Genomic DNA, 26,358 nt, shown 5'->3' with positions numbered 1-26,358 from the left:
AAAGCTTACTCACTACAAAGCAGAGAATAACTTACTCTATTTGATTCATCTGCGTCTTCTTCATTTATAGAGCTGGATGGGGAAGGAGTGGCTGATTTACTTGCAGGAGGGGAGGGAGAAGTGTGTGGCAAGTTAGTGCCTCCTAAATTTAGCCCCAGCTGTGCGCTTAGCTGAGACTGGTTAATGGTGGTAAGCTGAGAGGGAGGCATAATTCCTGAATGAGCAGCATCAGTCATGTGGACAATGGATCTCATAATCAAAGAATGGTCTTGGCGGTACTGAGAAACTTGTGTGTGACTCTGATCCTGAAAGAGATTGAAACAGTATTTAGTCATTAACAGTGACCATTATAGCATTAGCAAGTAAAGTTATTTTTACAGGCTCACACAACTGAAACTGTCTGCTTGTGGTTTGTTTGTTTGTTTGTTTGTTTTTAACAAATTAAATATATTTTTAATAAATGAAACACAGCAACAGTTACCACACTTGCTTCAGACTTTGCTTCTCCCCCAGTCATTTTTTGGGGGTAATAAAAATTGTATTTCCCCATTTTTAAACAGTTTTTCTCTTGATGCCATGTGAAATACCCACATAAACAACTGGCTGACTGATGACACAGGGAAAACATTGCAACTGAGTAGACAAACTGCTGTCAAATGCAGAAAGCAAACAAAACAGAGAGGGAGTGTGGAGAGAAAAGCATCTTCCTATACTGACATTCAATTATTCATAGCTGTTACCAGTAACAGCAGTAGGTATAAAACAACCCTGTTTAAAATAACTTTTAAATCCCCTTCAGACAAAGAACATCGCCCTGCCACATCTTGAGTGCAGACACAGCAGCACTCTAGAAGACTGTTCAAGTAATCCTAATCACTCCTAAAAATCCTTTTTTTTGCCAACAACATACAAAATGATACATTTTTATCTTTAATCCAACAATCAAACACATGTGGAAGTAGCAAGCTATGCACCAATCACCAGTTTATTTTTCTTGTACTTCATGTCTTGGAAACTCAAGTGCTTGCATGTTTTTGTCTCTACTGTTTCTTGAGGGCAAAAACTAAGTTGCCTTCTTCATCTACACAACACTTATCACTGTTGTAAATAAAAGGAAGTCAGACCCCAAAGGTAAAAGTCAACTGGAATCTGACTATGAACAACTCAGTTTTGTTATTTTTTTAACCATACACAGACCAATACACAATAAGGGAACATTTAAATAGAAGATTTTAAAACCAATTAGTAAGTGAAGAAAATAAATAGCTCACAAATTGATTTAGCAACTTGACCAATCTATAGCCATTGTTCAAACAGACACAACCATGACAAGTACACTAGATTTTGAAAACTCCCTCATTATTAATAACCCACGTTATTAATAACCTAATTAGTAGCAGGTACAGTGATCTTTAATGAAATGCCACTAAGCAAAACTGCAATGCTTGAGAGCCCAGCATAGAGCCCACCTGACTTCCACAGCAGATTTCGACTTTTCCAGTGCTCTCTTATTAAGTTTGTATAAGCTCAGATAGGTGTTCAAAAATCTGCATCAACACTGAGGTTTATCCCAAGTGACTTTGCTCTTACTCTTTCCCAGTGGAGGCAGTGGGCTCTGTTCTTCTGGAAACCTCTTATCTGGGACAAGTGCAGTAGTGCAAAGAAGCAATGCACTTCTTAAAGAAGAAGCTTCCCCTTGCCTCATCCATCTTATGTATAAGTGCTGCAGCACACCACTTCCTTATAGCAATAACTTATTAATTCTGAATTTGGCATGCCTGTGTCTTTCTGCTGAAACCCAGATATAGAAAAGAAAGACTTTGTAGCATAAAAGCACGCGTATTGTGTTGCACCTGGACCCAGTATAGATGAAGTTAACTCCACATGCTCATGATCCAGGTCCTATCTACTAGGTCTCATCTTCATTTTCTCCCTACTTGCCAAGCCATTGCCCCTCGGTTCATCATCCATACTGGACCATGCTGCTTTTCCTACCTCTTGGGGTCTTTTAATATTTTCAGTAAAGGAGCATAGTTCCTTAGAGATGAATGCATGTGCCAGAAGTGAAGCACTGATACAGAAAGATCAAAACATCAGACTTACTGACTGAAATACCCATTTGCTTCAGGGCACCTTTCTGTGAAAATTTACGACCGTTAACTAGAGGGTCATTTTGATTCAGAATTGTATTGGCAGCGGCATCTGGAAGTCATATGAAGTCTTTTTAAAAGGATATCACTTTCTGCATATTACTCCATTCTTTTCTAGTTTACAGACATTGCTTTATTGCATTACGAAGAAAAAATGTGTTGTTAAAGCAAAGGTGGAGATCTTCAGAATTACCTTCTCTCATAAAAAGTAACTTTCTTCATTATATTGCAGGCAGTACTTTCGTAGGGCTGTTCTATGGCCTAAAAGGCTAGCCTTTGCTCTCTCTCTATTGTTACACAAAACAGGCCTTTTGGGCCTTTACACCAAGGCAACGAAATATGATGACATGGGTTACAAACGATTTACTCTAAGTCTTGTCATTTCAGTTGCATGTACGATTTTATTGAGACTAAATTCTCTTGACTTGCATTGACCCAGAATCTAATTTTATACAAAAGCCCATGAATTCTTAACTGTCACTTCTTCTGAGACTACTTCTGAGGCTATTTGATGCTTCTGTGTTTTTTCAACAACTTATTTAATTCCTGTTTTTCTCTTCTATACCTCTTCCCAATTTTTAATCTTTAAAAACTTCACTAGAAGCTAAAATTAGGAACAACAATATCTTGTAATTGGCTCTCTAGCACCAAGCAGGTAAGACTTACTATATAAAAGAAGATATTTCATAACATTTCCAATCATTTCTCATTACATCCTATGTGCATATGATAACCAGGAATTCATCTGTTTTCTGCACTTAGAATTAAAGTTATGTGGCTAATTAATAAAAAATAATGGAATGGGAATCTCATTTTTATTTTGTGGTTTGGTGTTGTGGGCCTCAATAGTCTCTGGTATCTGCAGAGGAGCTTTCAGACAAGGAAGCATAAGCCATTGTTTATGGCTATACAGTGGTTTGGTATGTAGCAAGAAAGCAGGGTGGTCAATAGTAACAACGAGGTTCGCAGCATTTGTATATAAATTCTGAGTAAACAAAATCTATCTAAGGAGGAGTATATACTCAAGAAAGCAAGTTTTCCATCAGTTATCTCACCTCTTATTTTTTTCCCATATTTTATGAAGACCAGTATTGAAACAAAAGGATCAGCATTTCATTATGCATGAAATGTTAAACAAAGAAATGTTTAACAACAACAAAAAACATCTTATATCAAGAGAATGCATGGAAGTACTATTACAGTAAAACATCCACAAGACACCCTAATTATATTACTACATAAAAATTGAAAAGGCAAAGCTTGTGCATTTAAAATAATCCACTGAGAATACTGTGAAAATTTTAGAGAGTAACACATGCTCATTTCTTATATAAACTTAAATAGAAGTAGAAGCGGTGTGTAAGCATTATGCATTTCACAGAATTTCACAGAATTTCTAGGTTGGAAGAGACCTCAAGATCATCGAGTCCAACCTCTGACCTAACGCTAGCAGTCCCCACTAAACCATATCCCTAAGCTCTACATCTAAACGTCTTTTGAAGACTTCCAGGGATGGTGACTCCACCACTTCCCTGGGCAGCCTGTTCCAATGCCTCACAACCCTTTCAGTGAAGAAGTTCTTCCTAACATCTAACCTAAAACTCCCCTGGCTCAACTTAAACCCATTCCCCCTCGTCCTGTCACCAGGCACGTGGGAGAACAGGCCAACCCCCACCTCGCTACAGCCTCCCTTGAGGTACCTAATAAGAGCGATAAGGTCGCCCCTGAGCCTCCTCTTCTCCAGGCTGAACAAGCCCAGCTCCCTCAGCCGCTCCTCGTAGGACTTGTTCTCCAGGCCCCTCACCAGCTTCGTCGCCCTTCTCTGCACCCGCTCAAGCACCTCCATGTCCTTCTTGTAGCGAGGGGCCCAAAACTGAACACAGTACTCGAGGTGCGGCCTCACCAGAGCTGAGTACAGGGGGACGATCACCTCCCTAGCCCTGCTGGTCACGCTGTTCCTAATACAAGCCAGGATGCCGTTGGCCTTCTTGGCCACCTGAGCACACTGCTGGCTCATATTCAGCCGACTATCCACCATCACTCCCAGGTCCTTCTCTGCCTGGCAGCTTTCCAACCATTCCTATCCTAGCCTGTAGCTCTGCTTGGGGTTATTGCGCCCCAGGTGCAGGACCCGGCACTTGGCCTTGTTGAACTTCATGCAGTTGACCTCAGCCCATCGGTGCAGCCTATCCAGATCCTCCTGCAGAGCTTTCCTACCCTCAAGCAGATTGACACACGCACCTAACTTGGTGTCATCTGCGAACTTACTGAGGGTGCACTCAATGCCCTCGTCCAGATCATCGATGAAGATATTAAAGAGAACTGGCCCCAGCACCGAGCCCTGGGGGATGCCACTAGTGACTGGCCTCCAACTGGACTTGGCTCCATTCACCACGACTCTTTGGGCCCGGCTATCCAGCCAGTTTCTAACCCAACGAAGCGTGCGCCAGTCCAAGCCAAGAGCAGCCAGTTTCTTGAGGAGAATGCTGTGGGAGACGGTGTCAAAAGCCTTGCTGAAGTCAAGGTAGACCACATCCACAGCCTTTCCCTCATCCACCCAGCACGTCACTTTGTCATAGAAGATCAGGTTCATCAAGCAGGACCTGCCTTTCATAAACCCATGCTGACTGGGCCTGATCGCCTGCTTGCCCTGCAAGTGCTGCGTGATGACTCTCAGGAAGATCTGCTCCATGAGCTTCCCTGGCACTGAGGTCAAACTGACAGGCCTGTAGTTTCCCGGGTCTGCCCTCCGGCCCTTCTTGTAGATGGGCATCACATTTGCTAGCCGCCAGTCAACTGGGACCTCCCCCGATCACCAGTACTGCTTATGAGCATCATAAGCATTCAGGATTTTCATCACATAATGCAGAAATGACAGATTAGTTCTGAAAAAAAAAAAATAATAATAATCATGGACTCCTCAAGTGAACAGAAGGAAGTGTTGAGTGAACCTGATATGCTGTACTGTTTTGGACTGAAGTTATGCAAAACTTTACTCAGTTTAACAATCAAAAAAGGACTTAATGGATGAAATGGAAAACCAAAGAGAAATGACTTGTGTGATTCCCCTACAGACTGAAGTGACTATCTCAGATCTCTATCATAATCCTACATAGCACTGCAAAAAAATATGGTTTAGATAAATTTATTAAATAAAAGCAAAATATGGTCCAAAACTGAAAATTAATGGTCCCTCTGAAAATTAATTGGCTTTCTGTCATCACTCCTGAATAGCTCCAATAGCACCCATTATGAAGAGTTTTATCATTTGATGTGTTGAAGACATCAAAGGCATCGTGAGGTTACCTATCCAACAAATTATCCTACTTTCAACTATTCTAATCTATTTAGAGTCACGTCAAAGAAGTCCTATTTAGTCATATTTAGAAGTCATGCCAAAGGACATCTCACAGCATATGCAAAATATGTAGATTATTTTAGTTTGATCTGCAGAAGTATTAGGTTCTCAAAATTTGATAAAAATCAATTCCTCTACAGCCAAGAAAGCAAACAGAGTAATGAGACTTTAAATTAAGGTGTGAACTCTAGTACTTTAATTTATACAGTGTATACAGTTAAAGGTGTTTTTCAATAAATTCTGTACCTCATCCAGCCAAAGTGAAGCATACCCCTGAGAATAAAGGGAAAAACTATGGTAATAAAGGATAGTTACTTGTTCTGATACCAAGTCATTAGGCATCCAGTAGATAATAGAGCCACTAACAGAGCTAGTATTTATTTTGATAGATAAATGGTACAGAGGTCCAGCCATGACTTCTAGAGATGACATAATTTCCACTTTTCCTGCATTTTGAGAATTGTTTGCAGATAATTTCTACACCAACAAAATTTTGAACTCCACAAACATTCAACAGGATATACGAAATATAACTAGGAAAATGTTTTTTAGACCATTTTGTGTAATAATGGTGTCTCAATTAAAATCAATGTCTACAATATTCAATCATGCAAATAGGCAACACCTCCACGAAGATGTAGGGCTGCGATCTGACCCTATAGTAGATGAGCCAGGTTTTTAAGAAAAGTGGTCAAGTCTGTGGTAAATCTGCCAGTAAAAATAACTACACAAAAGCTAACATTTATGTTCATGCTCACTGTGCCCTGGTTTTGGAAGTTGACTTAAAACATTATATATTCTTTTGCCTTAGGAATTTGTCACTGTCAATGTAACATAAGCTGATGTAATACTTTGAAGTATTCGAGTTGAAGCAAATGCACTTCAATGTAAAGAGTGGAATCCTCAGTTGTGCTTGTCTGTAAATTACTCCCTTTAGTTTTGGGCAAGTCAGCATATCTCCAGAAGAAATCCTCAATACTCTTTTTCTCCATGAGCAAAATAGAGATAAAAGAATCCATTAATCTAAATTTTTACAAGATTGGAATTCACTGCCAGTCAAAACAAATCAAACTAACAGGATGCTTTTCTCTGTCAGAGATTAAATCCTTACTTAATAGAGTATAAAACAGTTGCACTTGGTAATGCCACCACTGCAGAAGTGTCCTTCCTCTCCCCCCTTCAGATACTGTGATCAGTGATGATTTGTCAAACTACAGTTATCAGGAGATCCACTACAAGCAGCAGCTTCTTTTTTTCTAGCAATGAGAACACTACTAGGTTTTCCTTTGTGTCTCTGTAGTAAAGTAAACCTTACCTAATTTAATTCCCAAATAAAGGCTACAACAACACACGGTACATGTCAGAGAAAAAAAATTATATCTGCAGATGGATTTGAAAGATTGGTTGGTGACAGGAGGCTTACGCACATTGTGCTGCTTGAAAGACATGAGGAGCATGCAATCTCCTGGTCTGTGCGCTCCCCCAGTCCCAATACATCAGAAATTACTGTGTTCTGTACACACAGAAAGAGCACATAACCCAGAGAAGGGGCACGAAAGAGAAAAAAAAATAATAACATTAGGGCCCACTGAATCATTCCTCAAAACTGAGCATCTCCTTTTTTTCTGCGAGTCTCAGATGTCTGTAGAAATTCCTCTGTCTAGAAATAAATTTTTCCTATGTGATTTTCTTCTATAGCTACCACCTCCAAGCTAATTTACCATGTTTTCTTTGAATCTTTCTCATCTGCTGTCCCTTGATTTTCTTCCCCCCCCCCCCCCCACCTTTTTTTCTTTCAGGTCAGTGACCTCTGCTGTGGCTGGTGTTTGTTCTACCCCTGGGCACTGCAGAACTTCTTTCTCAGCAGACAGCCTGACCCATGGTGTCGGGTGGTTACAATGCTGAGAGACCACCAAAAGACAAGTTAAAATGATTCCTTCTATGGAATGATGTTCAGGGAGCAGGCAGGAGGAGCACACCTATGCCAGGTGGTGCAGCACCACCTCAGAGATGCAGCTGGAGCCAAGAGATGGAGCCAAGCAGCCTGGGCGCCTGCCACACCGACATGGCCCTGAGCCCCAGCTCTGGCTCCCCCTGCCCTGCTGCTCTGTGCCCCCACCAGTACCAGCTTGTTCACAACAGCCTCAAGTATCTCTAACGTTACCTGCATTACCTGGTGAGGAATCACTAAACGCTCACAGCTGGGCAAAATCACACAACCAAAGCAAGCGATAAAAAACTTTCCTCATAATGCTCATAATGCTTAAGCAGGTCACCCAGCCAGCCTGGCACAGAGCTCTTGCGGTTTGGGAGACTTGTTCTCACCCATCTACTTTCCTGTCGAACCACATCTGTCTGAAAATGACCTGAAATGTTCCTCTTACAGTCCCCAAAGTGGGCTGAAGGGGACCAATTCTTCTTGGTTGTGTCAGCTGCATGTTGAGCCTTTCTGTTCTGAAAGGGCCTCTGCTCTTGCAGATGGCTGACACTTGGGCTTGCTATAGCCCTGAATCCACCCACAGCGGCCACCACTGACTGATGCTTTAGCATCACCTCATTCACAACTTACTCATAGTTCAAGTTTTACACCACTTTGCAGACACTTTTAAAAGCAGGTACCCTGCTGCTTCCCCCATATCCCCTCCCCCCCAGCTGCCTACCATTCTTTAAGCCATTCTGAATCACACTCCTTTTGGACAGGGGATCCAACAGCATGATCACAAGGCGCATGTGACTCAGATCACAGATTTGGGCTCTGATCTGATCAGTCTGTTGGCACGAGGAGCTTCTATCCAAATTAGCAGTACAAGCTTAGGTCTGCTGTATGCAAACAGTGAAGGCACATTGCAAACAAACACTGGAGAGTTGAAATGAAGTCCTGCAATGTCAGATAAGTGCTGTAGCAGTTTTGTTACAACCCCTGCAACTCCAGGTGCTTCAGCTACCAAATCAAAGGCAGACTTCAAAGGTCCTTATTATGCAGAAAGCATCATCGGGAGAGACTGCAAGGAAGCATGACAACCAACAAACATTACCAAAGCATTACCAAAGGTAACATAAATTGTGCGAGAAATGTGGGGTGGGGAGGGGGGCAGGGAGGGACAAATGACACACTTAGGTGTTGGGTGACATTTGTTTAACACTGCTGCAAGTGCTGGTACTGATGTGTTGTGCTTTTGTCTTTGGGATTTTTTTTGTCTTCTGTTTGTTGTTTTTTTTTTTTAAGCAAATCATAAAAGTAGGTCTAATTATTTTCCATATGATCAGAACCAAGCTTTTTTTTTTCTTTTCTTTTTTTTTTCCTTTTTTTTTTTCCAGCTACCTGTCAACACAGAATACAACCTAAAACTCTACAAAGACTCCATATTTCTTTATGGCTTGAGAACTGGAGGTGAAAGCTGAGGATTGGGTAAGCTGTCCATGAGAAAATGTGGCTGGTAACAATAGAGAACAGGAGGAATTGCAAAGGCAGTTTTCAACTGACCCAAGAATGAGGGCAGCTGGACCCAATGCAGCCTTTGTCCAGGTACAACACATGCAGCAGAGCAGCTCCAGCACCTGCCTCATCTGGTTGACTTCAGGAAGCAGCAGGTCAGGGTTTGCTCACACCTGACTTGAAACACGGGAGGCAGAAGAGTTCAAAGCCATGGCCCAGGCTTAAAACACAGCTGGTGCCCACAGTCAGGTATGTCCACACTCCTTCTGAGCTCACTTCTTAGGCATATCGCCAGTTCCTGACAGCTTCCTGGTGGATGCAGCACTTTCCATGCCTTCATTTGGCACCTCCCAGTATCTTGTTGAGTTAATGGATCCTGATGTAGGTATTATGAATATCACGCAGGCATAGTCTTTTTTCCCCAGACTCTTCTGCCAATATTTGTGTATTTTTCTATTTCCACGTGGAAGTCCCTCTTAGCTGGGTAGGTTAATAACCTGCTTCCATTACTTTTCCCCCCAGCATCTGTAGCACCTGCTATTCAGACAGGTGTCTTTGGGAATGGCTGCCGCTGTTTCCTACGGACAGGTCCTTTCTCGTGGTTACTCGGACAGGAAATAGTTTACACAGACCAACAGACGACGAATAAAGATTCGGTTAAGGATTTTGTTCTGCTTTGAATTACCAACTTTTGAAAAGAACGCGAGAATCCGTTTCCTTCTCCAACCATAGCAGCTCATTAACAGATGGCCTATTGTCTCCGTATCGATGAGATAGGAGGAAAGAGCACGTCTCACAGAAAAGTGACTATATTATCTACTCTAAGCATTACAATGTCACCGAGGACACAAGAATCTACACACTATTAAAAACTCTATTATTCAATATATCATTAGGCTGTGCTGTCTTCATATCCCATGGAAGCTGTAGCAGTTTCTGTACAGAAACAACTGCTGCCTACGGCCTCCGGGGCTGCAGCCCATTGTCCACCTCCCCCGGGGCCCTGTGAAGTGGGCATACATGCTCTCTGAACAGTGACTAAAAATGCACAGCTATGTCATTAGACGCAAAATATTTAACCACATACAAATTTTAATAAATAAATAAATAAATAAAAATCTCTGTAAAGACTTGAAAGCTCATCAGTGATGCCCATAGCCCAGATCTGCAGGCAGAAGACAGAGGGACACACTTCCTGCCTGGTAACAGGCACCGGAGTTACAAAATCCCAAATGAGCCCTAACAACCTAATTTCATGAAGCATGAGCCACCATTTGAAAGATTCTGTATATGAACAAATGTCACCTATCTGAGCCAAGAGAACATCATTTAATTTATGACTACCTAGTCTTGAGATTATTTTTTCCTGGTACTACAAATTATTAAACAGCCACAAAGTCCAATGCAAACCAGATTTATGATGTTAATCTGGAATTTAAGTTCAGTAGCCCACTTTTCTCAAAGGACAAACACAGATGAGAAAACTGAAGATAATTCCTAGTAAGAATAGCTGCTATTCCTATAAATGAATAATTTTAACCTCCCAGAATCAGTTGTATGTTTTGGATTAGGGATGACAATAAACACGTTCATAACAATAACAAGCGCTTGTTTTAAAAGACTGTTCCAGGCCTTAAACACATTAATGACCCATGAAACAACTGCTTCATCTGCAACACATTAAACAATGTTGTTATAATGTTGTATTAATTGAAAACCAACTGCATTCTCTCTAAATATAAGATTACAGACTGGATATTAGAAGAGAGATTTACAAACTAGTTTATTTGTAATAGGAAAATTAAACATATAAATTAAAGCCATGAAGGTGAGTAGTGAAATAATTATCTGGAAAGCAATTTTTAATCTTCTGTTAATCTGTTCCTTGAAAAGTTAAATTAATAATCTGGGAATAAACTCTGTAAGATGTTGACCTTTACATAAAAGGTACCACTATTTTGAAACATTAATAATATTTCTGTTTTATGCAGCCTTTAATAAGCTGAAATTTGCAACTTGGATCTTTAAAGCCACATCATTGTGCTGTTTACTTAAAAAGTCTTCTTGAAATAAAAGCAATAGCCACCATCATGCCTTTAGTTTGAGCACAGCGCCACTCTTAAGTAGTAATGTAATTAAAGATGAGCTTATTCCACTATGAATTAGCCTTATCTGTGCAGAATCCTGAATGCCCTGAAAGCATTGCAACAATTATAAAATATAAACAGGCTCAAATCTTCATCAAATAGGAAACACATTTTCTCCAGCAGCATAAGGAATATAGGGAGCAATACGTGTAAAATTATCAGTCTGTTTTTGTAACATCTGTACTTTTTTGAATAAAAGAGAAAAATCAGACTGAAAAGAGACAATTATTTTACTGTCTTTTTTTTTTTTACTGTTTCTTAGATACCAGAAAGAGAATTTTGAAATTCATCAAAGCTAACCTTCTGTTATGTACAACAGGCTAAGCTGAAAAGAATGTTAACAAGTTCAATTTTCATTCAATCAGCACTACTGCTCTCTGAAATGTTTCATTGCAGGAAAGAAATAAAAATAATCTATATGGTAATTATGAGGATGAATCCCCCAGTAACTTTCAGCTACATGAAAGGTCAGTTCTATTCAAGATATTTTATCAGTCCCCTGCACATACTCCTGTCCTGTCATTTTAAATCTGAACAGCATTTTATTTTCCCATTTACAGCTACCTGCAGAATTAAGTACTTAAGCCAAATAAGAAAAAAAAAAAAAAAAAAAAAAAAAAAAAAAAAAAAGAAATGTTGAATGCTGGCAAAGGCTATAATAGCATGGAGATAAATCGTTCAGCTGCTCTCTCTCAAGCCTCTGGGGCTGCAGATTTTTCTTCTCCTGGTGCACTGTGGGTATTCAAAACTTGTTCAACATGATTTCATTTCATTTCAGGCACTGCCTGAGAAAACTAAATTACAGAATCAATCATACAGAAGGTCAGAGTGAGACTTCATTACAAGTATTGCATGCTTGCATGAATATCTTTCATTTATGACTGACCCAATATGTCACAATAGCTGTCTAGTAAAAATAATCCACTTTCTGAAATTGATGTACTACTGATGTCAATGCTACTCAGCAGGCTGGGCAGATTATAGAGAGGTGTTAAAAAAAAAAGGAACCCTCAGGAGCACAAGTTGTAGTTATATAGAACTGCCACAGTTTGCAGATTAAAATAATTTTTCTGTGGTCAGCTCAACAGAAAACAGAGCATTAATATAAAATACTGGGGGTTGATTTTTAATGAGGATATTCCTGTTGATTTCTATTTACTTATATTCAAGCATTTACAAGAATAATATTTGCATCATTTAAATCCGTATGTTCTTTGGAGTCAAACATACATCAGCACTTCACTTTTCAGCGATTTTTTTTGAATATAAGGATTTTTTTGTATGCTATTAAAATATGAAAACGAATCTACCTTCCTCCATTTTCCACCTTTCTTTTTCTTGCCGTTGTCTGTTTTTTAAACGTAAAAAAAATGATGTTAAGTAAGATAAATGTGTTGTGTTTGTTGCCAATAATAATGAAGTTAATCAGCATTGTGACAAATTGACACTCCTTCCACAGTATAATTCAGCATGCCTGGATCCAGCTTCTCTGTGTCCAGAACTGCCTTGTTCTTAACAGTATGAGCAATTGTTAATTCATCAATACAAGCTTTTAATAATTGCTAGGACACATTTTTATACAGTGAATAAATATCTTCCTTGCACTGTGAATGAATTTTTCAATATAACAATGCACAAAGAATATGTTAAAAAAGAATTATATTTTTTTTTTGTCTGTCTTCCTGTGGGAAATATGTGAGATACTTGCAGAAGTATTATGAAGTAGCTAGCCAACTCCATACCCTAAGGGAGACATAGGAAAACCTTGACATAACCTATTTTTAACCATGCCTCTGGTGATTCTGCATTCAAGTTTATAGGTGAACATGTCAGGTAGTACATAGCAAAAAGCCAAAGACACACAGTATTAATCATAATTCTGTCCGAGCCCATTTTATTTTTTCAACATTTGTGATTTAAAATCTCATGACATTTCTTCAAGGTGAAATTCTTCTACTGGACTTTTCAACAGGGTAGGACTACATTTATCTAAATTAAATATGGCTTACAGTAAAGCTCTCTAATGCTTCACAAGATAACCAATAAACTCAATGCAGTTCATATTAAAAAAAAAAAATTAAGTTTGTATTCAGCTAAAGAAGCTTTAGTGATTAGCAATACATTATTAATACAGTCTTTAAATAAGACTATCCTAGTATCGCTGGATAAGAACATTGTTCTATAAGTGTATACGAACATCATAATTATTTTACAGCCTCATCTTTAGTTCTTTCTGATATAGTAAATTCAATTGACCATGAAATGAAATTTCATAGTCAAAATGCCTCCTTTACATTTTTTTTATTGCTGCAATAAAGTTTTTATAGCTCCAAGGCAAGGTAATTCATGAAATGTCTAATTTAAAGATGAATTCTAATATTATTAATAAATATTTACCAGTCTAATAAAGTGCACATTTTTCACCTAAAATATGATGTACTGTTTTCATTTTCTATTTTTAAAATACAGATTAATGGCTGGAAAATTTGAGAACTAAGGAGCATTATATGAGTTCAGGGGAAACCTATGCATGGACCCTCTGTTAGTATTTTTAAAGTTCCTGATGTCACCCAGCATTTATGAGCAGAGGAGAAAAAGATCACTGACTAAAATGCAGTGGTAGGGGTCACTCCATCTAACAGTACAAAACAAATCTAGCAGTTGTCAGGAAGTGTCTGACACATGAACCTCCCCGCGTGGCTCCTCTGTATCAAATCCCCCCATTCCTCATCAATTCTCTTTGACAAAACTGCTCACAAGTCCCAAACTCACAGCTTTGAATTGGCAGTCACCCTCGAAAATACCACTGGATTATTGGGATATGAAGGCTGGAGCTTCTCTACATCTTCCCTTTGACTGCTATGGGAAGAAATTCTTACCATTGCAGTTAATGTAAACCTTGATTTAATGGAAGAATGGCATTCAGTGAAAATATGCAAAATGACAAGGCAACTCAAGGTCAGGTTACAAACCACTTGGTAACACTGGGGGGACTCTCTCATGTAACACAAGACTGATCCAGCTTATGGTATTTATTACATATTTCTGAACAAGTTCCTTTGCATTCAGCACACATGCACTCCACTGCTTTAGTTTTCAGGCAATACATTCCCGACTCTAAAGTTTTATTATTTTTTTTCTGTGTTTGGCACTCAGTACGTCACCCAACATGGCCAGGGCATACAAAAGACCATGCATAATGAGATCTGAAAAGAAGTATCATATCCTTCAAGGCTTGTTTCAGGCAGTCCCTGCTTTGTGCCTGTGGAATTACTGAACTCTGTACCTCCTAAAGAGTGAGCAGTTTGTGTTTATTTCTGTATTAGGGCTAGCTACTCTGCATTACCTCAAAGGAAATATTAAACATTGCGATGGAGCCAGAAGCCTGGAAAAATCCTGAGAAATTTGCCGTGTGTTGATTTGTAATTCTTTAATTAATTGTCACTCACCAGAATAATAAAAAGGAAGAAAAAAAAAAAGTACATGAAATTATAATAACATAGTGGGCTTTATTATAGTCCAGCAGTAAATTTGTATTTTCATTTCAACAAGTTTAGCAAAAGGTCTATGAAACAGAATAACTTAACTGTTGAAGCTAAACATCCACCCTGGCTTTAATATGCAATACAGAAACTAATTCTAATGGCAACCATTGAGTTTAAAATGCTAAGTATGATAAACTGACTCACAGCTATGTCTCATGCCTGGGAGTAGGAATGTTACTGCACGAACCTTAGAGAAACTCACAAAAGAAGACTCTCCAAAGGTGGGGAGACCCTCCAAAGCTGAAAGGGTAATGCACCAAGAAAGTGGAAACTGCCCCCATATACTCTCCCACCACAATTGCAGCCACACAGTGTGAACAGATTCTGGAGATGACTTAATACAGCCTTGGTTTTTAGTGCTCTAATTGCCAGGAACTATCACTGAAATTGGCCTAGTAGCCCCATCCCTCATCTCTTCCCCACAGTCAGATCATTCCTCCCCTTTCTGGGGGGCTCCAAAATGTCGCAGGAACACAGAAGTGAGGCTCAACCTGCCACAGTCTCGGGTCAACAGGAGCACTGGACAAGTCTTTTTATGGCCCTGTATTTCTGAGTATATGTCCAGTTAATTAATCCCCACCACTCTGTTAGTAGTTAAAAAATAATAATAATTATAAAGATCTAGCCCATGAAGTATAAAGAAAACAGAAATATATATGTATACTACTGCTGGTATAAGGTGTCTGGATCCCTTTCTGAACTACTTTCAATAATGTGCTTTCAGAATATCCTGCAGGCCGTCAAGTGTGGGTCCTATACATGAAATGTGGTCAAACAATTCCTTCTAAATGCCATAGTTCACCCTGGCCAACACCATGGTGCTTCAACTCATGCTGCCCATTATCAACTGTACAACAATTTCTTGAAATCTAACACCAGTCAGGATTCACGTGATGCCAATGACATGGGCTTCCAACTCTGTTCCCAAAATTAAAATTCTATGTTTATAAAGCCTGACTGCTTTTTTACAAGAGATCTGTTTACACACAGTATAGCATTGCACTGTACATTAACAACCATGTTTATCTTCCTGAATCCACCAATATTAAACCCTTAAACATTTGCCAACTGCCTTAGGGAACTAAATAATAACATATCATTGTTCGCTGTGCAACACTGACAACATGTGTCATCATTCAAACAGAATATGGTTGCACATAATGCAGAACATTGGCAAATGCTTGGTCGGACCATAATACCAAGAAATGGCACACATTTTTGGAGAAGTCAATTAAAACTGATACACGACACAAATCTACGTTACTATGCTTTGACAAACGATATTTTGCAACCAAAACACAAAAAGAACTGCACCTACCATATGCAATCCATTGTTGTGGATGATGCCATCTTGCTCCACAAGATTTCGGGATATCGTAATAGAGGGAAGATCCAAACTCTGTGGGGGAAACTGAGGCGTAAATTCATTTCCTTGTGCAGGCAGCTGGTCGCCAAGGCCCTGAAAGGGCAGCAGTATATCTGCCATCCCTAGTGCAGGGTCTGATTCCGGTGGGGGCGTAATGGGTGGGATTTCAAACTCCTCATCCCCAAGGCTCGGTGTGTGGAACGTCTGCTAAAAAAGGACAGGACAACATGCACCATGTTAGGGCACACTGTTCTCCAAAGTCATCTTTGGACCTGCCATCCTAATCTTGCTTTGTTCTCAAATGCAAACTCTATATATTAATAAATAAAAAAAAAAGTTTCATATACTAAAGGAGTTTGTATACTGATACATACTGATTAAAGATTTAAGTCTCATTATCATATGGCTTTAATGGAGTATCAGTATTAACAGTTTTTTAATGCGTACTTAATTAGCAACATCTGTCTTTGTTGTTAGTCTGAATATCAGCTACATTGGATTTGGCTGTATAACAAATTACCACTTTATTGATATGTTAGTAAAATAGCACAAACAGCTTATATTACTCTCATGCTTCATAAAATACTAACAATTTTGTATCACACACACAACATTAATTCAGCACTGACCATTTCACATCTTTTGTTTCCATTTTATCCACTAATAAACATGAAATACTATAATTCTGGTCTTTATTTCTTTTCTTTTCCATCCCCAAAGTACAATGCATCCTTCTATATAGGCGTTATAATTTGGAGAAGAGAAATGTACAAAGGAGTGTGGGTGATTACAGCAGCTTCCAGTGCTTTTTAAAGCCAGCCAGCTTTGTTTGAACAGTAGGTTTGTTATGAACTAAACACCTGTTAAGATGCCTTGAGCAAAACGTTTACTGCCAGTTATCTTCAGGGTCTGTGCGTGTTTGTACGTGTGCATGTGTCTGTCAGAGATCTTTATTCAAGTAGAGTCTGTATCTGGCTTCAACACTGCCGATATTTATTTGGGAAACAAATGAGCTGTGCTGATTCAAATTTCTTGTGAGTCAAATTAACTTTCATATATTATTTCGGCTCCACTGCTACTTAATAATAGAAATCCAGTGCTTGAAATTAGGCCATTTTAAATGTACCCAAATCAGGACAGTCTTGATCAAGTCAGGCAGTTGGCAATCCCAAAATAGGCACTCTGTCTTGTTCTGGACATGCAACACTGCTCTGGGATTTGTTTGTTTGCATTAGTTCAGGATCCTAGTTGAGAGCAGGGGAAATTGTTTTATGTATTATTTACATTGTTTGAAAGAGTGACTTAATGCCAGTTAATTTAAAAATGATATGTTCAGTGAAAGATCTCATTAACTGCTGCAAATTGTCATCCTTCAAACTGTTAATGATGATACAAATTAATAACCGCTTGAGAAAAGATGGAAACTGAAACACAAGTAAAACCTTTGCTTGCATATAGAACCTGTCAGCTGTCATTATTGGTCTCACACCAGAAATGATGAGGTCCCAGACTGCTGCAGTCTGCACTACTGTCAGTCTGCCGAGACACGAGGTGCAATACTGTAACTTAATTCTGGACCTGAAAGCTGGGCCAGTGACAGGGAGCCATTTGACTTCCCCTCTGCTATATCACAAAAGGTGTAAATTTTGATTCCTGTGTATCCCTTAGTTCACAAACACAAAGGATGGATTGGCCACGAGAAGTGGTTGGCTAATGAACATAACCCTATGGCTGCATTTGCAGTTATTTTGGCACTAATGTGGTCTAGTAACAGATGCAACTGTAATTTGTGACTCATTTGCTACCCCATTACTGCTTAATGAAATCTAACATATCACATTAACAATACGGATAAACACTCATTCTTGATATGTGGCATTTGGCTGTTTTCATTACCACTGTAATTAACACTTGAAATATTATTTCAATAAATATTTAAGGTGCTTTAAAATGGGTCGTGGTAATCATGACATAGAGACAGAAAACATAAAGCAAATGTGTGGCTTCTTAGCCTGAATGTGCTCTAGGATTACTCTCTTAAGGCATTATTTACAGGAATAAAATGGGCTTCTAGCTCAGCAGTGATCATGCCCAAAATCCTAGCAGGAAAGCTACATTCGTGTTAATGTAAAAACACTATAATTAAATACATTGTAATGCAGTAATTGCAAAGTTAGGTTCATGCTTTAATGCAAGCAGTAACACTTAATGATATTTCTATTCCTTGTTCAAGCAAAGGGGGGTCAGTGAAATCAGTATTATTACAGTGCGCTTCAACCTCTCTTTACTTCTGTTTATAAGATAGTAGTAATTAAAAGAATTGGATCTTCTTTCCTCATCTAACAATAAATCTAGGGCATCTGTATAAATATATAACACAGTTGCACGATAATACAATATTTTATTTAGAGAAGCCCCACTCATCTTAATAGTCATGGCTTACTACAAATGGAAGAGCAAATTGATGTATAACATAACATTTTTTAAATGTAGATTTAATTCTTACAATATAACTTTTCCAAGTGTGTATATATCTTTTTTAAAAACATATCAAGGGCCTAAGAACGAAGATGAAATAGATGTAATCTAAGAAAAAAGAAAGCCCCTTAGTGAAGTAGTCTTAAATCCAAATCACTGAGCTATTCAGCCTGCAGAAATGGTCTGAATAGTATGCAATTTGGGATTGCAGAAAGGTGCTGTTATGACCAAGAGATGGTCTAACATTTGTGGGATTTATCTTACCAATCATATATATTTTTTTAAGTTATTAACTTTTCAAATATTTATATCTTACATGTTTAAAAAAAAAAAACAAAAAACTGTGTGCACAGTTAAATGCCATCTGTACTGAAATGTTCAAAACATTTGTTCCTTTTGATAAAAATGCAAATCTGGAGAACTGTTGTATCAACATATAACAGCCAATGTCTGACACGGTGAATTATCACAGCTGGAATTAAATTGTCTCTGAACAGCTGCTGGCAGCAGAGCTTTCATCAATGTTTGATTCAAATGTAGGAAAGAAATTCTACAGAAAGAAACATCATGTTGTCATTACAGATGGGGTTTGTGTTCATTATCACAAATAACACTGGAGCTAGTGCCAAACAATATTCCCTTATCTAAGCAGTCTTGCTGGGTAAAAAGAGATGGTGACCATTGTATAAATGATTCATAAAATATGACTCCTAATTCTAACCTTCGTATTTATTGTTACACCTTTCTACTTATTTTCTCCAAGATCATTTTTTTAAAAGTGCATAAGAATACCTCTGGCTGAATCACCGCTTACAATATGTAAAGTCAAAGCTGCCCAGGTTTTAACCTTTTCTTATGTCTGGAAGATCATTTATGGCATACACCTGATATAAATATTGAGTTCTTTTTCTTTATATTGCCACACACACTGCTAGGCAGTGCATCATGCATTTTCCATCCTTCCCACTCCCTTTGGAATAAAAGCTGTTGATTTTTAGTGACAAGTAAAAGGTGTTTCTAACTGGAGCTGGGGTCAATATTAGCATGTTGATAGTCTATTAACTGGCTGGAAGGAGGCACCACTGTAACAACAAATACACAGACTGCAGCTGCCGTACCTTTATCCTGTTTCCCTTTGAAAAGCCAGTGCTCAAATCCATCACCTCTACAGCCCAGCCAGCCTCCACCAGCCCAACGCCCAGGTTTGCTCTTAATCCTGATCAGACATTTCCCTCACCCAGCGCACTTTAGGCAACAAAGTTGGCTTTGCTTTTCTAACTTAAATGAGCATTAAGAACCCAAATCAAAATATTTGTATCTATAATAGAAATTAGCACATTAGCTGCTATTGACTAGTACTAAGCTTGTTTTGAAAATGTACACCTACTGTGCCTTTTATTTGTTTCCTTCTGTTTATGACTTTTTTTTCATACGTAAAGCAGATTTGTTTCTATTGACATGCTATGTAAGTAACAGCCTTATGGACAGCTAAATTGACTAGTAATGGAGAGCTGTCAGGTTATTTTCTTTCTCATTAAAGTCTTTATTTTGTGCTCCATAAAACACACAGAAATTCAGCACTTCACTCTTCATCCATTCCAAGTCTGTTAAATTATCAAAGCAAACAGCAGAATATGAGCATAGATAAAAAAAAAAAAAAAAAAGAAAAACATCTACCTCATTTGCAGCAAGAAATGCATTATTTGCCTCTGCCATGTTCATGTAGTTGTTATTGTTTCCAAACTGAAAGAAAAATAAATATTCAGATTTTAATGCATGCCACAATAAACTTTTCTTTACCCCATCATCAGCATAGAAAAGTTTAAGAAAAGCAAAACAGATAAGATGTGATTTTGCAGGTGTTCTTTGAAGTCAGAACATTATTATTTAACATTATTATTATTATATCTTCTGCATCCCCAGGTCTGTACGTGGACGATCTCCAAGCATACCTTTTCAACTTTCTGTGTCACAAAGCCATCCCACAGGCCTAGGGATGTCTGGAAATTAAGTGCCCATTACAAATAGACTATTTCCCAGAAAAGGCATTTCAAATCTGCTACACTTCTCCTGACACACATAATTATATTTCTGCAGATGATCTTGATCTTGGGGACAGCTGTAGCTAGAAGTAGCTTTTGTATTACTGTTCCAAGCAGAGCTGGCTTAAAAGAGATGAAGGTAAGAAGGAGAAGAAAGAGCATCTGCAGCATTGCTTTTAAAATCCCATTCTTTCCATAAAATTAAAAAGCCAAACAATCCCCCTTTGTCTATCCTTCATTCCAGTTGAGCTCCCACCCCCACTGATCTTTAAGGCCAGAAGACTTTGCTGAGGATTTTTCACATCAGAGGAATGGCATCACATGGAGACTCCAAGATCTACCCGGGCTGGGTGACCGCTTGCTCCTGCTGGGGTACAACTCCTCTCCCAAATGAGTGATCAGAAAGGATCCTCACAGATGCCATTAAGTCATTTCCTCCAAACGCCCAAGTATGAACATTTGTGGATGTGGATAAGTACTTTTTCTTCTACAGACTGAGCACAGAAAGGAAGAGATTATCAGCATTTGGTTAATTGGTAGTTAGCGTGCCTTATTCCCTTAAATGGCACTTCCAAAGGCAAGCAGGTGCCTCAAGTCCTTGCTTCAAGGAACAGACACCATGCATGTCATGCAGCTACCATATAAGACACTAAATTAAATTTTTTGCATTTTCAAATTTCTAGTGTCAGGCACATTGCAAGAGCATCAAATGAGAGCAAAGTGCTGCTGCTACAGTGCCCTACCGTGTTTTACTGCTGCTGAACCACACTAAGCATTCTTCCCTAAGCTCTCATTTTTTACTTCTGTAAAGCAAACTTTTTCGGAGGTTTTTATCTTGCCAGCCCTTGCCAGAGAAAACAATACCAATCACAAAAAATCACAACTCCCCCCACCCAAACCAAACAAAGGACAACAACTAAGTACAACAGCAAAGAGTACCAGCAGCAGCAGAAGCTCTGCAACAAGTACTTGATGATTGGTAACCATACACTTGCAGAGATTGTTTTTCTTTCCAAGCAAGAAACCCTGTTGTGCTCCCAGAGCAGGTGAACCTGTCCTGAAAGGAAAACCACTTTGCTCCAGCTCAATTTGCTCTTGTAGTGCTTGATGCCTGACTGTTTTTAGCAGGGAAATGTTTCAGACCGCGACTCTCTCCAGTTCCTGCAGCATCCTGGAGCAGTGGGGGGCCAGAGAGTGATCCTTTCAAGAGAGGTTCTTTCCCTGAAAACTCCAAAATCCATTTCACAAAATAAGACTAAAAGCCAAATGAATGAAAAAAGAGAAGTTGAGGAAACTGTAATGACAGAGGATGAAAAAAGGAACGTGGACACAAAGAACTGGAGCCTCACGTCCCTTGCGAATATACTGTCTTTGAGTCCTGATCAACAAAACTGAAGAGATCAAGTTCTATCAAATTCCATACTTAATATATGCTTAAAATGCTGATTCTTTCAACCTGTATCACGCATTAAAGCAACAGAGGCCTTAAAATGATAAGTAGGCTGCCTCATAATTATTTAAACTGTTATCCTCAGCTACTGAAATAATGTCATCCACCTTTAAAAGCCCAGATGTCACCCATTTTGGGGAGAATTAAAAAAAAAAAAAAAAAGAAATTGCATATTGAAGTTACTGTCTTGGCATGGAAGGATGCGTGTGTGTGTATTTGGGGCACAAAGATATACTACGTCAGCTCAACACAGAGGTTGACAGGATAGATTTTTTCATGTCAGACAGTGGCAAACTAAGAAGGCACACCAATGGTTCCAGTAGAGCTGTTCTTTCTACAGTAACAAGAAATATATATTATTTTTTTCAAATAATACCCAAATGCAAAGGCATAACCTGCACTAGCTCTAATACTGGATAAATAAATTGGAACAAACCCAATCCTATTTTCATGAGCTTAGAGTCTTAAGGACTCCAGAACCTCAAAATGGGAATGCAGCTGATTTTTATTTATTTTTTATTTTTTACCTCAGAGGGTAAACTTCTATAATGTTTTGATCTACATGTGTTCCTCACATCACAACTGCTGCTGGTTTGAATGCCAACCATTTTTAACTTATGACAGCATACTTTTCCATTTTATTAAGGCTGTGGAGGCAAATTATATAATGAGGAATGTCATAGCTAGAAGTTGCAACTATATGCCCTTAAATTCACTCTGTTATTGGAGTACAATATTTAGGACTCTATTGTATATGACTCAGGCACTGATGTCAGAGCCTGGCACATTTAAGCTTTTGTTAGTGTGGGTCCCAACTAATATCGCTGAAATTTATTTTTTCTCTCTGAACTAGAAATCCATTTAAGGCACACAACAATTATCAGTGAGTATTGCTAAGATTAAACTTCCTTATTATCTAATGGTACCTATAACAACAAAAGAAAATAAAATGGTTATTATCTTAAGGACCTAAACAATTCAAAAAACAAATTAAGCTTAGAGTGAAATAAGAACTGGGTTAGAAATCCTCTTCTGAACAGTTAGTCTGCGAATGTAATTACTGAAGAAACTACAGCTAATCAGCTGTGAATTGTATCCATTAATTAGTATTTGCCCTGGAGAAATGAGAAAAATCAGTAACAATGTTAACACTGCAATGCACTGATGAGTACCGAAACACAGGGCCCTCAGCATTTAGTCAAGCAGGTGGCTCCAATGGTCCAAGTAATTTAAAAAGCTCTCACCTGAAGTGCGGAGCTGGAATTACAAAGCACCCCTTGCATATCTTTGTATCTATATAAGGCTATAATTAATGGCTTTTAATTTAGAAACACTTTGTGATCAGCTGGGAACAGTTATAAATCATTCTAAATAGAACAAAGGGTTCTTGTCTATTTTAGTAAAATAATTTGGGAAAGATGTTTTCTGTGAAATGACTCTTGTTACAATCAACACTTTTCTCCATTTATTTTCTGAAGGATCACTTGCCCAGACCACTCATAAACATGACGGAGCATTCCGACACTTGACAGCGGACATCCAAATTAAAGGCTAGATCCCCCAATTAGGTCTGCCCAGGTACAGTCCTGTGGGGTTCCATCTCTTGTGTTTCCTTGGGACAGAACAAGATTAAGATGCAGTACGTAGTCCAGCTATCTTTTAATTTCATGCTGGCTTTGTGATGTTTTGCAAATGAGTTAGTTAAATGAGTTATGAGCAAGGTTTTGCATAAACTTTTGTATCTAAAGATCCTAGAGCACCCCAGGTCTGTAACTACAAAAGCAGACTTTTTTTTTTTCCTGTCTTCCTCTGGCAACATATACCATCAACCCATTTATACAAAAGTAGCTTTGGCCTTTCAAGTAATATCTGCAACATCAACAAAAATGAGGCGCTAAGAAACTACTCGTTTCCTTTGTTTCTAGGAATTCAACAGACTCCATCTTAAGTTTCAATAAACATACTAAACCTGAGTACCATAACTTTCTGCTGCAGCAAATCAATGCGAACCATACACACATGCTGATTGCACAAAATAGACTGCAAACAAATGAATACTCTTCTGAACTTGTTCTGATATACAGCTTTTGCTGTTCATGGAAATTGTTGCACTAAAAGTATGACAGTTCAGTCCTATACTCTTTGAAAGGCCCTTGAACTGTCTCTGCTGAAATCTGTAAGCACTAACAAGAAGGCTGTTATGAGAGACCAAGTGTTTGCTTACTAACACCTTGTATAAAGAGTGTCAAGAAAGCTGATTGATTCTAAAATCACTTGTTGAAGCTCTTCTGTTAGCTTTGACTACCCAAACCAAAGTCCAGCATCTAGACCTCTTTTGTAGGAAGGGTCTGTATTTGTAATGCCAAAAGAGAATTCATGCCCTCTATTCTATCACATGCCCAAATGAAGACCAAAACAACTTCTGGCCAAGCTTTAAAAAGCACATCACTGCCCCACTTCAGCAAACTGCACATTTTCTTTGACCAAACATAGGCCAGACATTATGACTCCTGTTTGTGAATCAAGGAATTAAGCATGTTTAATCAAAGTAGAATGCTACTTGGGTTTCCAAGCTACCCTCTGTAGCTACTAGAGCATAAAAATTGTTTGGTTATGAAAGCTCTGAGACTAATGAATTCACATGAATCAAGGAACCAATGTTTTAAGAAAGAAACCTGATGGTGGGCTTCATTAAAAAAAAGCCTTGGCAGCTGGAGATACAGATCAGGAACTCAGACTCTGTGGACATTTAATGACTGCCAAAAAATATCTTCAGACAAATCCCAAAAGGTTAAATAGGAGCTACTATCTGAGTTCTTGTCCTTTTGCAACTTTGATGAGTCAAAAGCCACAGCAAGAAATAGGCAACAGAAGTTTACATCACAAAGCCACAATAAACAGAAGTATAAAGACTAAAGCTAATAACTAATTCTGAAGATGTTATGGACACACAGAATAACATTATGAACCTATAAAAGTTAATGGGAATTTTGCCACTAATTTTAATGGAGGGATTATTTTACTTGCAATATTTAATCAGTATTGTTTATTTAAGCTTTGTACATTTCTGCCTTTAAGTCAACCCAATTGTGATGCTACTCTAATTTGAAAAATATTAGAGCCCCGCTACTCATTACCAAAACAAGGCAAATAGAGAAATACCTATGGAACTTAAAACATACAGGAGCCCAGAGCATCTCAATGGAACAAACAAGAATTTTTATAGAACTGCTATTTTATGCTTCACAGTAAAATTAGATTCATTGGGCAACTACAAAACATTTTCTAAATAACTTCTTTCATAATAATGCTAGTTATTTTAATAATGCAATCAAAAAGAAACCATTGGATGGGTTATTGTTCCAGCACAGAATAAGAGCAAAACCATAGAACGTGAATAAATGTTCCAAATGAACAAAAGAAAAAAAATCAACCAAAATATTTACAGAACACACAAATGAAACACATTTTGTCTTCTCAGAACATATCAGGAGATTTATAAAATATTGAGATTAAATTCCTTACTCAATATTGAGATTGTAATTCCTTACTCAAAGATTACAAATCATAAATCTGAGAATAAGTAAAAGATTCATTATAAATGATTACAGATTTCCCCTCCTCCCCCTGTAGTTTTTGGGTTTGTTATTTTGTTTTGTTTTTTAAATAAAGCCTTATCCCAACCCTTACTTCAAAACAGAACTCGGACCTGGCTACCATGACTCTAAGAATCCTTACATAATTATTAGTTAATGTTTAGTCAAAACAAATATTTTAAAGTTTCTCAGGATAGTATCTTCAGACAAAAATTCTCAGTGGCTTGATGTTCAACTCCTGCTTGAAGAACTAGTGCTAAATTAGTTATGTCACAGCACTACATATTCACTTGGATATGTATTTTAGATAGTTGCACACCTGAATTCTATCATTTTTAATGTCAATTTATTGCTTAAGGAAAACAGGAGCCTCAACTGATCACATTTCCAGCAGTTCTGCAATAATATTAAGAGACATATTTTTTGTTTTTTAAATACAGCCATTAATACAAATCATTCTTTTATGGTGTGAACATATATATTTTATATAGAATAATATCTACTTGCACAAATATATATTATGGCAAGAATCTCAGTTCTATCTTCAGATTTGGCAAATTAATTCCTCAGAGGTTACACTATCCTTATGAGTGAAAAGAAAGATAACGATCCCAAAAGATGTAATTACAGACCAAAACTAAATTACTTTGCAGGTCTAAGTACTGTATCTTAATAATTTCACCAGAGAACATCCTCACTGCATTTGGGCAGATTTGATTTTGCTGCCTGACCAATAATTACAGCTCTGGCAAATACAATGCCTGATAAGGACATCAATTAAGAATGAGCA

At 38.2% G+C, this 26,358-nt stretch overlaps 1 protein-coding gene and 1 long non-coding RNA gene across 5 annotated transcripts in view; one reads left to right on the top strand and one right to left on the bottom strand.

The window, feature by feature from the left end:
• TOX3 (TOX high mobility group box family member 3) overlaps positions 1-26,358 on the bottom strand; it is an 80,033-nt gene that overhangs the window by 6,947 nt on the left and 46,728 nt on the right. For 2 of the 4 annotated variants that reach the window (XM_084533418.1, XM_084533421.1), the window contains exons 2-4: positions 20,158-20,223; positions 15,955-16,209; positions 36-305 (exon numbers count right to left, since the gene is read on the bottom strand). In XM_084533418.1, coding sequence (XP_084389544.1) covers positions 36-305; positions 15,955-16,209; positions 20,158-20,223 — 591 coding nt within the window. The remainder of the gene's footprint in view (positions 1-35; positions 306-15,954; positions 16,210-20,157; positions 20,224-26,358) is intronic. The other 2 variants (XM_084533419.1, XM_084533420.1) reach the window with 2 other exon arrangements.
• LOC311443577 lies at positions 8,300-10,257 on the top strand. Its single transcript, XR_014697340.1, has 3 exons — positions 8,300-8,559; positions 8,827-9,193; positions 9,467-10,257. It is a non-coding gene; the product is annotated as an uncharacterized lncRNA (long non-coding RNA).

The sequence above is a fragment of the Aythya ferina genome (genome assembly GCF_964211825.1).
Source record: "Aythya ferina genome assembly, chromosome: 12".
Taxonomy (NCBI): Eukaryota; Metazoa; Chordata; class Aves; order Anseriformes; family Anatidae; genus Aythya; species Aythya ferina.
The sequence above is the reverse complement of the archived record's forward strand: the minus strand, read 5'-3'. Positions and strand labels throughout refer to the sequence as shown.